Here is a 13,042-nt window from a genome sequence, read left to right as displayed (position 1 = left end):
ACTCCACTATAGTATGAGTTAAAAACTTAGGTTAGCTGTGTTTCTTAAACCAGACCGGTATTATCTTGAAACTTTGGAATTTGTACAGCTTCTTAAAGCATGTATCCAACGTATATACTGTATCTGTAATATTAATTGTTACCTTGTAATCTTAATTGTTTTCCTTGGAGCTTTTCTCCCCAGGCCTCCTCTGAAAATGGACATGTACCCAGTCGGACTATCCCGGTCAACAAATGTAAAATAAATAAAATAAAGTTTCTTTATTTGCTTATTAGCACTTAGCCCAGTATTTGTCTGAATTATAATTTTACATTGCAAATGGTCTACTGGTATTAGTTTCTATAGGCAAGCTGTAACACAATATCTTAATGTGAATCGAATACTTTCTTCACGCAGAAAAAGATCATATTTTCCTCACTGCTGCCTACATTATCCGTAACTGTGTGACTGATTTACTGATTCAAAATTATTAGTCTGAGAATATATGTATATAGTTTTGCCTTGACATATTTTAAGAAGATTGTCTAAGTTTATTGTTGCTTTTTTTCTTTCCAGTGCTATCACGCTTGGAAGAAAATGTGCTTTGTTAGCTTAACATTTCACTTTTTCAGTACACCAGTTGTACATTACTATTACAATGTACCTAGATTTGCAATGAGAATGTACTATTTAATACTGAGTGACTAGGGTCATTTGTAAAGGTAGGTAAATTCATTTCCTAATGACTTTTTTTAAATAAAATTAATAGAATAATAAAAGCAAATGAGGTTTGGTAACAAACCATTTTGTCCAGGGACATCTTCAGGTGGGGGTTTAAATAGAAATAGTAATGGGTTTTAGGAGGCTAGTGTGGAACACAGACCATTGCAATGTGTGACAAACAGTCAAAATGTGGAACACCCTGTTTTTGCAATGGGCGAAAAGTATACCTTGACTGTAGCCATGGACTTTCAACCAAAATATATGTATACACACACACACACACACACACACACACACATAATCCAAAGCACTTGGTTGCTCAGAAACAATATGTAAAAGACAGCAATCTGGCTTTTTTGACAGCCTGCATGTTTTTTTTTATTTTTATTAATTATGCAGTACTTTTCACAAGTGTCATGGCAATACAGAAACTCTTTTCTCATTAGAAATACACTGTGCTGGTGGAAGGGATTTGTAACAGAAGCAGAGCTTTAATCAGCAATCATTCTGTTCTCATCTGCATTTATAATGTGCTAAGTCAGCCAAGAAAGCAAATGAGTACTATTACTTAAGGACAGACCAGATCATATGGATGTGTGTGTGTGTCATTTCCAGTCCTTTCTGCATGTAAGAGCATTCTCTTTGTATGGACCGTATGCATCATACAGGCATAGAGGGATATGATGTATTTGCACTATAAGTCAACCCTCGGCATGTTACTATGTATGCATACTGGGGTTAAGGCCACAAATAGTGAAAACAAACACCCTGATCGGTGCTTAAATGATGTCCCCTTTTATTTGTCATTTGCACTGGTGCATACAGAAATGAACAGGCATATAGACCAAGAGATGGTCTGGTGGTCAGCAGGCAGTGGGAGCAAGCCATCAATGCCAGATCTTTGCTAGCAAGATTAATTTGCTTTGTAAATTTTTCTCAATGATATTTTTTTTTCAAAGAAAGAATTGACTTCTACATCAGTCTTATAAAAAACAATATACTATATTGGGTTCCAGTCAGTGTTGCAGGTAAAATAAAGGAAGTAGGCATTCCTTTCTTATATAGCTTAGTTCTCTATCAATGTAGTCACTAACTATGACATGCTTTCTTAAAAAAATTGCCAGTAATAAAGGAGTTATATCCATACATGGCTGTTGAGTAGACAGATGTAAAGATGACTGCTTTTATTTTGATGACCATCTCTGCTAGCACCTTGAGGTCTGTTACTTCAGGATCCAGGATTTCACTTTTCAACTTGACAGTATGACAAAAAGTAACAGTTCTAGTTGTATCTTTCCTGCTTTCATAAAGCCCAGTGTAATGGTGTTTTACAGCTTAGCTTACTGGATTCAATTTTGTGATTCTTCCTTTAATGAATTTGTGGTCGATTAAACCCACTGTTCTGCTGTTCTGAATTGAGCAGCCGTTGCTCCACTTAATTAGAACACCGCAGTGCAACACTTAGCATCTTAATAACCAAAAAGCAGCAAGTTGCAACAACTGCAACACAGAGCAAGAGTAAAACCCGACTTTATTAAACTCAAGGCAAAACAAGTTTACTGTCTTTCATATAATTATGCAGACAAAACTCTTGCACTGTGATGAAGTTGCTGTTTTTTGGTTGTTAAGATGCTAAGTGTTGCACAGCGCCAGTGGTGTTCTAATTAAGTGGAGTAATGGCTGCACAATTCGGAACAGCTGAACAGTGGATTTAATCGACCACAAAGGCGGAGCATTAAGCACAATCTGGAGCACTTGGCTGCCCAGTTAAGGGAATAAAGTTTTATAAGAGTGTAACTGGGTAAGGAATCACATTGTGGTGTGAACTTGCTACTGCAAGTATTACGTCCATGATGATCAGTAGGTACTATCAAGCAGGTAGGCCTTAGATTTTCAGGAAAGAGGCAACACTGGTAAGTAACAAGGACCAGTGTGTGGTGGATGGGGTGACATGGTTATTTTAGGTTCGCTATTACGCCGTCACAGATGCAGGTTGTCGAATGCATCTTTGTAGAACAGTAAAGTGTGAAAAGGCAAAATAGTGAAGTGGCGTTTCAGCGAATTCTTTCCCTGGGAAAGAATTTGTTTGTCTGCTTTCGCTACTTTGCCTTTTTGGCACTGTAGTGCAATCTCGGAGTTGATATATTTATGTAGGGGGGTGTGGGGGGAACAGCCCCCCATGTTAAGTAACATTTTACTGGTTTTTTTTTTGTTTTTCTTTAGGAACAGCAATTGTTTTTCCATTGGAAAATAATCACTGTTCTGAAGTTTCGACATTGTAAGCTTTTGCTTACATGGGGTCGATTATCGGTCGTTCGCTCTTCTGAGCGTGCGATATGATACTATAGACCCGTTATTTTATTATAATTTTGCCAGGGTAGTTTGCATGTGTGTGATGCTTAGTTGTGGGGAATTAGCTGTTGGGGCAGTTTATTTGTTTGGCTCTTGGTTTTGGGGTGTCGTGTGGTGTGCGTTGGATGAGGTGGTGGTGTGCCTTCTCAAGGTTTAAGGTTTAGGTGGTGTGGGCATTGTTGGGGTTCATATTACTAGTTTTTTTTTCTTCCTTCATTGCGGGATGGTTTGAATATGGGTGCTTCATGCAGTGAGTTATTAAGCCAGTGATTCCACATATTGTAATGTAACCTTCTTGTATGTAATGGCATCCTTTCTGGTGTTGGTGTGGTATGGCAGTCTGAGTAGGTGCAGCCTTTAATGGTTTTGTACTGGATTTGTTTGGTGGTTTTAGTGTTTTGTGGGCCTCCCTTCGTGGGCTGTGTGGAACTGATGTTCATTTGCTCCAGGTTGTGGGGTAGTGGTTAGACAAAGAAATAACTGCAGGGTCAGATCTGTCAGTGAAGAGTCACTGAGAAACCAATTTATGAACTCGTTCTTGAATGAGAAATGCACAATGGCAGCATGGGGCCATTACAGCCATTAGGGTTGGTGGTCACTATGATGGATACTATGGTTTGTTGTGGTGGGCCTTTGCAGTCTTGTCTATGTTTTCAGAGTAGTTTGTTATCGCAAAGTATCCTAGATCACCTTCATTTCATCGACAGTTCATTTCACAGACACTCAACTCAGCAGGCCCAATTCACTGACACTTCATTTCACTGACGCTCATTTAATCAAAAATGATATATGGCCTATTCCCCACTGTAGAGCAACCCTGGAGTTAGAATATAAAGTAAGGGGGTGTGTGGGGGAGCACTGGGATTCTATAATGATTTGTTGGTAATAGTTATTCATTGCACTTGTAAGAATGCATCTGTATACTGTAAAACGTTTATGATATGTGGGTGGCTTTGCCCCCCACACCCCCCTTACTATATATTCTAACTCCAGGGTTGCTCTACAGTGGGGATTAGGCCATATATCATTTTTGTTGAAATGTGCGTCTATGAAATGAAGTGTCAGTGAATTGGGCCTGCTGACTTGGTTGTCGGTGAAATGACCTGTCAACGAAATGAAGGTGACCCAGTACCCTTTATGTCAGTTACGATTTGATATGTCAGTTTATGATATGTGGGTGGCTTTGCCCCCCACCCCCCCATTGTGGGGGGCTGTGCCCCCCACACCCCCCTTACTATATATTCTAACTCCAGGGTTGCTCTACAGTGGGGATTAGGCCATATATCATTTTTGTTGAAATGTGCGTCGATGAAATGAAGTGTCAGTGAATTGGGCCTGCTGACTTGGTTGTCGTTGAAATGACCTATCAACGAAATGAAGGTGACCCAGTACCCTTTATGTCAGTTACATTTCAGTAAATGTTTCAGAAAAGTTTGCTACCAAAAGAAAAAAAACTTTATTGTAGCTTTGGTCTGAGTTTTCAGAGTAGTACATTTGTTCCAGTCCTTTGTTTTGTTGATAGTGCAGTTGAATAATCAGCAGTTTCTTGGCTGTTTAGACTTGGTGGCAGTACAAGTAACAGCTCATTTCCATGCATGCATAGCTGCACTCTCTTAACTGCTGAATCCTCGGCGCAGCTTGGGTATGTATTGTTCAAATGTACGGACCAAAATTTGGCTTGGGTTGGGGTTGTACTTAATGGGAGGGAGAAGTGGTTGTGGATATTGTGAACCTCTCTGGCCTCATCATGGCCACTCAGTTATCCTGTTTTTTAGAGTCAATTTTGCCTCATGATTTTGTACGAGACCCATGAATTTGTTGTATCTGATGAATCTCTGAGGACTGAGGTTACTGGATAATGGCACCTACTTATGTTCCAGACATAATGTTCCTCAGAGAATGTTGTTATGGCAACTTGCAAGGTGTATGAGAGCGATCTGTAGAATTAGTTCCTATTTTATGGTCTTCATTCCTCATGGCTTTGGCTATGTCCAGACTTCTTGCACTGGGAGGTTAAGTGGTATGTTGCTCATGCCTAGAGAGATGGCTAGAGAAAAGTTTTGGCATGGTTAATGATGAGGTGTGGATCACAGTCACTAAATCAAGGGATACACTGGAATTCTGGGGGGAGGAATACAACGCAATTTATGTTATGCTAGCCTCTTTCTGAGTTGGTAAGTGCAATATTTATAATCTCCTACTGCAGCGGTAGCCACAGCTGTTGCCCCTCCACCAGTATCTACACAGTGTAATAATTGTCCAAATATAGTGTTAACCAGGTCAACAGTGAATTGTATGGTTGTTCTTTTGGCACGGGTTTCTTGCTTTGAGATTTTTGAGGAGTTTTGATTAGCTTATTGTGGGCTGAGAGTTGATTGTTAAGAGGTGCCCCTCATGCATGGTGGTACGATAACTGTCACATGAGAAGTAGCCTGCATCTCACTTGGACAGGGGTAGCAATGTCAGTAGATCAGAGGTTGCAATTGAGACTGAAAGCCACTATATATTTTAAAGTTTAGATAATACCTCTCAACTGTTCAGTTCTTCGCAGAATAGTTTTCTGGTAACTGGGATGATAGGGGATTGTAGTCACCAGATAATGGCATACATTTCAGTTACAAACATCAAATCATTCCATCAATGTATATTTTTCTCTTTGGCTTGGCTACCTCTTGGTTTGCTTTGGGGTCCTAGATCTATATTGTTTTGTGAGGGCAAATGGGGTGGAGGGTTAATTTAGCAGCTATAACACTGCATATCACTGCTTAATTACAATGTTTCAGATTTTTACAGAAGGTGCAGGTTGGCTAATAGTTTGGTCCATTTCTCTTAAAATGGGAGTTTTTTGGCAAACACTAACAAACTGCTGAGGACTGAAGTTGGGAAACAATGGTAGATAGGTTCTTGGATGTAATATATGCAGGTAGTGGGTGCTTCAAAACAAGACCAGATATTCTGCCAGCTTTTGAGGTTGGCAACTTTCTAAGTTGGTAAGAGCAATATTTAATGTGTCTCTATTCAGCCTTTGTTCACCATTATTTGTGGCCTAGTCCAACTTGTTTTAAGAGGTCAGAAAAAATTGAATAGTTGAGAAGTATGATGGGGGTAGTTAGGGATGTATAAAATTATTAAATAATTTTTGAAACGCTAATTGTGGCATTGTTGCTTCTCCTGTGGTGAGGTAAGGGGGCTCGTCGCTAGTCACAGGTCCAACTTTGAGGCCAAAGTTTGGCCAGAGGGTGAGACAACTAGCAATCTCCGATAGCAGGGGTAGCCACAGTTATGGCTATTACCCCCCCCCCCACTGCATCATCAACAGGGTGGATGGTAGCTCAGAGTGGTAGCTATTAGTTATAAAATTTGACTTTGTATTATGGAATTAGGGGGGTGGATCCTTTTAAAGAAGGTAGTTATTAAATTGATAGTGGACATGTCCTGGGGATCTGTGTGTGTGTGCTTTGGGGTAGATATCAGGTGGGAACAAATTAGTGTGGTGTATACATGAATCTTTGAGGACCTGATAGCTCCACATTAAGTATGGGAGGTACATCACTACAGAGGGTTGTCCAGGACATCCTTACTTCTAATAGAGAAGGAATTCATACAGAGTTACAGTTGTCTTTTATTTTGCAGATGACAAAAGTGCAGAGTTGCAGCAGTTAGTGGCCAGAGGGAAGTGGACTCAACAGGTGAGGATGAGGCTGCAGTGGAGGTTCCAGCTCTTGGAGCAGTACACAATATGGTTAGTGTTTTCCAGCAGTAGGCCCAGTGAGAACAGAAGATGAAGAGAAGGTAGATGGAACAGAGCATCTGAATATGGAGAGGTTTTTGGCATGAGTAGAAGCTGCAGGAAGGAGTCCAGCAGATACAAGGTAATGTTTTTGATTTTGTGCAGGAGTGAATTGAGGGCTATATTACCATTAACCGGGGTTTTCATAGGACTGGAACAGGTTATAGGAGTATTATCATGGGAGCACACCGCATACCATAGGAGACGGGTATATTTATTACACTGGGTAATTGCTCATCACTGAAGGAAGATATTAGTTGGGGAATTTGGGTAGGGATTTGTGTTCATACAGGTACTGCTGGTACCTGGATTGGCCTTTGTTGGAAAGCTTTAGATGGAAGGGTTTACAAGATGGCTTCATACATCATGTCACCAAGTTTAGGGTAGAATAGCATTGGCTTTGGCATAGTGGGGGGTTGCTAGTCAGGCAGTGCGGCTTTGTGCATGATCTCTAACTATATGGAGAGGACCACAACAAACTAGGGATGGGGCCAAGTGTTTGCTGTCTGTGGAGAGTTGAGGACATGCTGTGGATCAGGGGTAGTGTTGTGGCTGGTAGTGGTAGAGCAGGGTAGGTGGGGAACATTGACTGTTGTAGTGGGTAAGTTGGTGCAGTATCCATGACTAGTGGCAACTAGGTAAGTTTTAGTGCATTGGTAGGGGGGTTTGTTTGAGAAGTTCTTCATTTCTTAGGTCAAGGATTATGACAACAATGGGGGATTAATATGCTTGGAAAAGAGATGATGCAGTTGGCTAGGGTACTAGATAAGGACTGTCACTAGAAAGTAGCGGGTTTGGGTTGGGGGGTTAAGGTTAGCCCTAAGTGTTGTGGCTAGGGTACTAGTGAGGATTGTCATTAGGATTTAGTCGAATTTTGGGGTGTTTAAGGTTATGCAAGTGTTTAGGGATTTCAAAGCAGTCAGCATATTAATTGGGAGCACAGCTATGGTGGCAGTGTTACCTTTCAGACAGGGTATGTTTCCAGAATACTTCATTGATGGGCATCATAGGTGAGTTTTCAGGAACTAGGTCATGAAGGAATCGGGTAATGGTACATACCTGCACTGTACACTTTTTCCCAGAATGTTCAGATTTACTTTTTGTGGCTGTTTTTCATAAAATTCTGTTTTTCTGACATTTAGTGTCAAATCATTAAAGTCTGAAGTTGCAGAATCCCTTCAGAAAATTCATGCTACTGCAAACCTGTTCTATCTTTCTAAGTTTGCAACAGCAATATTTAAAATTGTCCCTATTTTGGGCTTTGTCCCACTTTTGTTTATGGTTTCATCCAGATTTCTTGGTCTGAGAAGCTGAAAGGTGTATGAGAGTTGGATTTTTTTTTGGAAGGTTGATCTTAGCAGAGCAGGGTTATAGGTAGAAGAGTACTAAGATATGCCTAGTGAGGGGGGGGGCAGTGTAAGACTGAGGAGCAGTCAAGTTGTGGCCATAGCAGGATGGTTCATGATTGAGTTGTTTCAGGAGAATTGTATTGGTAGGCCACAGGGGCATAGATGGCAGCTAAAGAGCATGTGACCTGAGGCATAGATGCAGGTGGCACACCTAATTTCCTGGCATTATAGTTCAGGGGAATGATTAGGTTGCATTACTGGCCAAATTATCCATGGATCAGGCTGAAATGGCAGCTTTGGGGTAATGTTATGTTAGCCAAGACTTTAAATGGATTAACTGAAAGTGTAATAAGTTTGTATATATGATGTGTAGAGTTTTTTGTGTGTTGGTTTTCTGGGAGAGAGGTTTTCCACTCATTTTTTGTGCATTGGAGGGCCAATGGATTTAGAAAGGGAGGAGAATTCATTAAAAAAAGAAATCTCGTTTGGCCATTCTTGTATCTGTTATGGAGGCTAAAGGGGGCTGCAGTTAGGCTGGGCAGCAGACAATTGGGTTTGCATTGTTTCAGGTGGCATTGTGGCCCCTTACAGTCTTTGTGGTATATTTGCCAGTTTACGATGTGGGAATAATTCTGAAGTTACAGTTGGAAGGATAAGAGAGGAATTGTGATTTAAAGAGGTTATATCAAGGTATGGGTATTGTGTGGTTGGAGGTAGTACCATAGTTATTTTGGTTTTGGGGGAAGGCTCATCAGTTTAAGTTTGGCTGTTTAGACAACTGGTTGCTTGGGTGATTGTATGTCAGAACACTGGGAGGTTGGATAACAGGGATCCAGTTTGGTTCAGAGGGTATGGAGTACACCAAATGACTAAGGTTTGACCTTTATGTATGATTTGGTTTGTTTTGAAGGGTTTGTTGGAAGTTTTAGAATGAAGGAGGGGGAACAGCCTGGTCAGGCTGGTGGGTGGAGAAGAGGGCTAGGCGTGTCCCTCTTCTGTTGCCCCTCTGGTGTTGTAGATTCATTTCAATGAGTTGGGAAATTCAAGTGAGTGGTTGGATGCTGCTTGAGAAGTAAAAGTAAGGGAGCGGAGGTAAGGATGCTCCTTACTTAGTTGGGGTGAGTGGGGTCATGCTGCCCTAAGTTAACAGTTATATGGCTGTTTACACTGTGATTACTAAATGAAAATATTAGTCGGCCAATGAAGTCATGTTTATGGAACTTTAATAAAGGTTGTCAAATGTCATTTGGTGTGATGTGTGTTTATTCAAGGGGATCTGGACAAGTGAAGGAGTCTATGTCCTCAGTGAAACAGAGTTACATTAAAGAAAGCTACACACATGTTAAGAACTGTATATAATAGAAATGGAGAAAAAAAATTAAAGTGCAGTCATATCTAACAGGGACTGTCACATGTCAGAAAGACATTAACTGTTTATATAATTTATGTTACCAGGTGATCCTGTATGGTTTACTGCCATATGCTTTTGCTTGCTTTTTCCTGACATTAGTATTTTTTAGACAGCATAAAGCAAACAGTTCCACTTTTAGTGTTTATTTAAATTGTAATACTATAACAGTCTTCAACAGTCAACATTTAAGCATTTCAGGATGTCTGTATAAAATTTCTAACTGCATGTTTTGAGCACTTATAACCCTTTGATGAATACAAGTACAGGTTTCTTAAATGGGTTAATCTGATGAATTGTTTTTGCATTGTTTTATTGCAGTGCTCAACAGATGATCGAGTATTTTGTGCCTCCTCCCCCACCACCACCACCTCCACTGATTCCTTCTGCTCAGACTGCATTTGACAGCCCTGCTTCAGTGCCTCCTTCTTTGGCACCCAGCACAGTTACAGCTGTCACCCGCACATATACACCTTCTCCCCCTCTGCCTGCTCCTCCATGCACATATTCCCCACCACCTCTTGCTCCTGCAGGGCCTCCTGTTGCCCCCCCACCTCCACCTCCTGGTCCTCCTGCACTCACCACCTCCCCAGCTCATACAATCTCTCCACCTTCTATCAACGAACCCAGAAAACCACAGATACCCTTGATGCCAATGAGTGATGCAAGAAGTGATCTACTTGCTGCAATTCGCCGTGGTAAGTCACGTTTTACATAAATGATTGATTCATAACTGTTTTCACTCCCACACAGAAAACTATGATTTTTTTGTCAGTTTAACTTTTGTACCATATCTTTGTGATGCAATAGTATGCTTTAAATCTTGCCATATCAGAAATGTAAAAGGGGCTATCCTGTTTTTTTTTGAATGACATCTTCCAGGACGTCCAACAAAAGAGAGATAATGGTCACTTTGTCCCTTTACTGGGTTTAAGTTGTAATTTAACATTCCCATCAAGGAATAGTATTGAAAGCCCAGATAATATTAGTTTTGGGAAGGCACTCATTTTGACCTTCAACAGGGATTTTTATGACATCCGAGTTATTATAGAAAAGAACTGGAATGTTTTTACGATTAACCCACAATATATTAAGGTTGTGAGGCAAGTTCCATTGGTAGTCTATAGGAAGGATATTTGTTTGAAAAATTTATTGGAGAGGGTGAGCAACTGTAGTCAAGAGGGAAGGATGTCAAAATGTGGACACTGCACACAATGTAAATACATTTATGAAAGTAATAGTGTGCAGTTGGACAAGTTTGGTATAATAAAATTAAATACAAAATATTATTGTAACACTAAAGCTGTAGTTTATCTAGCTTTGTGCCAATTTTGCATATATTTCTATGTGGGAAAAACAAAACAGAGCCTTAGAGACAGAATCTGCCAGCATTATTATGATATAAAGAAAAAAGACCATAAGAATGCCCTTTAAAGGCATTTATGTGAATATGAAAAACATCTTTTTAAATTTGTGGATGTTTTTGAATTGAAAGAGTTGCAATGGCAGCTTAGGACTAATGCTACCACCTTTCCGGGTTTGAACGAATTGCTTTCTATAAGCAGTATTCTTAAACTAAAAGCTGTTTTGCCATGTAAAATAAGAGGTTTGCAGCTTTTGTAGAAATAGAAATGCACATATATATATATATATATATATATATATATATATATATATATACATATATATATATATATATATTTATATGTACATATATGTATATTGTATGTGTCTTTCGGCTTTTCCCGGTTAGGGGTCGCCACAGCGGAACTCCGGTCCGCTAATGATTGGCAGTTGATTTTTACATGCCGAGTTGCCAGCCCTGACGCACAACCTTCAACGAAGGTATGCCCATTCACGAATGTCTCCACGCAGAAGACTCTCTAGCTGAGAATCAAACCGGACAGCATCTTACTGTGAGGCGACAACAGTATGGCAGCACCACCACCGCGGATTATATGTACATATTTCTTATTTATTTATATACAGTTTTTATACATACTTTTTATATATGTATATGTGTACACATATACTTTTTTTGCAAGTATATACATTCATGAAAATAATGCATTAAGAGTTTTAATGTTGCAGTGCTATATGGGTTTCAGTTATTTAATTGTAACATACTGGCCACCTTTTTCTTGCTATTTTAATTGTTTATTGTTTAAGTGCATTTCTGGTACCTGTTTAATTATAGTAGTGATTATCCAATCAGAATGCAGGCTGTGTTGTATTTAAGTTCATTTCATAAAAAGCTTTTTTATTCTGAAGAAGTCTCTAAATACTTGGGACAAAAGCACTAAATTGACTACATTCAAAGTGGTCCTCGGCTTGGTTCGTTCCTAATTTCTTTTTACCAGAAATGTAAAAGACATGGATTAGAACGTTGGCAGGAAATGAAGACTAAATAATATGTGAGTGAGTGCATGTGCTGTGATGTCATATACTGGGATGCAGTAAGAAAATAACAGCTGGTAGTAAACTGGCAAATACTAAGAACATTTACAGATGATACCCCCTCCCAAAAACACTACAGCTCCTCTGTCAGTATAACTATAAATGATACCCCCTCCAAAAACACTACAGCTCCCCTGTCAGTATAACTCTACAAATGATACCCCCTCCAAAAAAAACTACAGCTCCTCTGTCAGTATAACTCTACAAATTATACCTCCTCCCAAAAACACTACAGCTCCTCTTTCAGTATAACTCTACAAATGATACCCCCTCCCAAAAACACTACAGCTCCTCTGTCAGTATAACTCTACAAATGATACCCCCTCCCAAAAACACTACAGCTCCTCTGTCAGTATAACTCTACAAATGATACCCCCTCCAAAAAACACTACAGCTCCTCTGTCAGTATAACTCTACAAATGATAACCCCTCCCAAAAACACTACAGCTCCTCTGTCAGTATAACTCTACAAATGATAACCCTCCCAAAAACACTACAGCTCCTCTTTCAGTATAACTCTACAAATGATACCCCCTCCCAAAAACACTACAGCTCCTCTGTCAGTATAACTCTACAAATTATACCCCCTCCCAAAAACACTATAGCTCCTTTGTCAGTATAACTCTACAAATGATACCCCTCCCAAAAACACTACAGCTCCTCTTTCAGTATAACTCTACAAATGATACCCCCTCCCAAAAACACTACAGCTCCTCTGTCAGTATAACTCTAAAAATGATACCCCCTCCCAAAAACACTACAGCTCCTCTGTCAGTATAACTCTACAAATGATACCCCCTCCCAAAAACACTACAGCTCCTATGTCAATATAATTCTATAAATGATACCCCCTCCCAGAAACACTACAGCTCCTCTGTCAGTATAACTACAAATGATACCCCCCAAAAAACACTACAGCTCCTCTGTCACTATAACTCTACAAATGATACCCCCTCCCAAAAAAACTACAGCTCCTCTGTCAGT

At 39.9% G+C, this 13,042-nt stretch overlaps 1 protein-coding gene across 3 annotated transcripts in view; it reads left to right on the top strand.

The window, feature by feature from the left end:
• The window catches only part of LOC122790096 (wiskott-Aldrich syndrome protein family member 3-like), a 995,086-nt gene that overhangs the window by 950,045 nt on the left and 31,999 nt on the right, over nucleotides 1–13,042 (top strand). For all 3 annotated transcript variants that reach the window (XM_044057665.1, XM_044057666.1, XM_044057667.1), the window contains one exon: nucleotides 9,923–10,299. In XM_044057665.1, coding sequence (XP_043913600.1) covers nucleotides 9,923–10,299 — 377 coding nt within the window. The remainder of the gene's footprint in view (nucleotides 1–9,922; nucleotides 10,300–13,042) is intronic.

This window comes from Protopterus annectens, chromosome 15.part0 (genome assembly GCF_019279795.1).
Source record: "Protopterus annectens isolate FY-2018-M chromosome 15.part0, PAN1.0, whole genome shotgun sequence".
In the NCBI taxonomy this organism is placed as follows: domain Eukaryota; kingdom Metazoa; phylum Chordata; order Ceratodontiformes; family Protopteridae; genus Protopterus; species Protopterus annectens.
The sequence above is the reverse complement of the archived record's forward strand: the minus strand, read 5'-3'. Positions and strand labels throughout refer to the sequence as shown.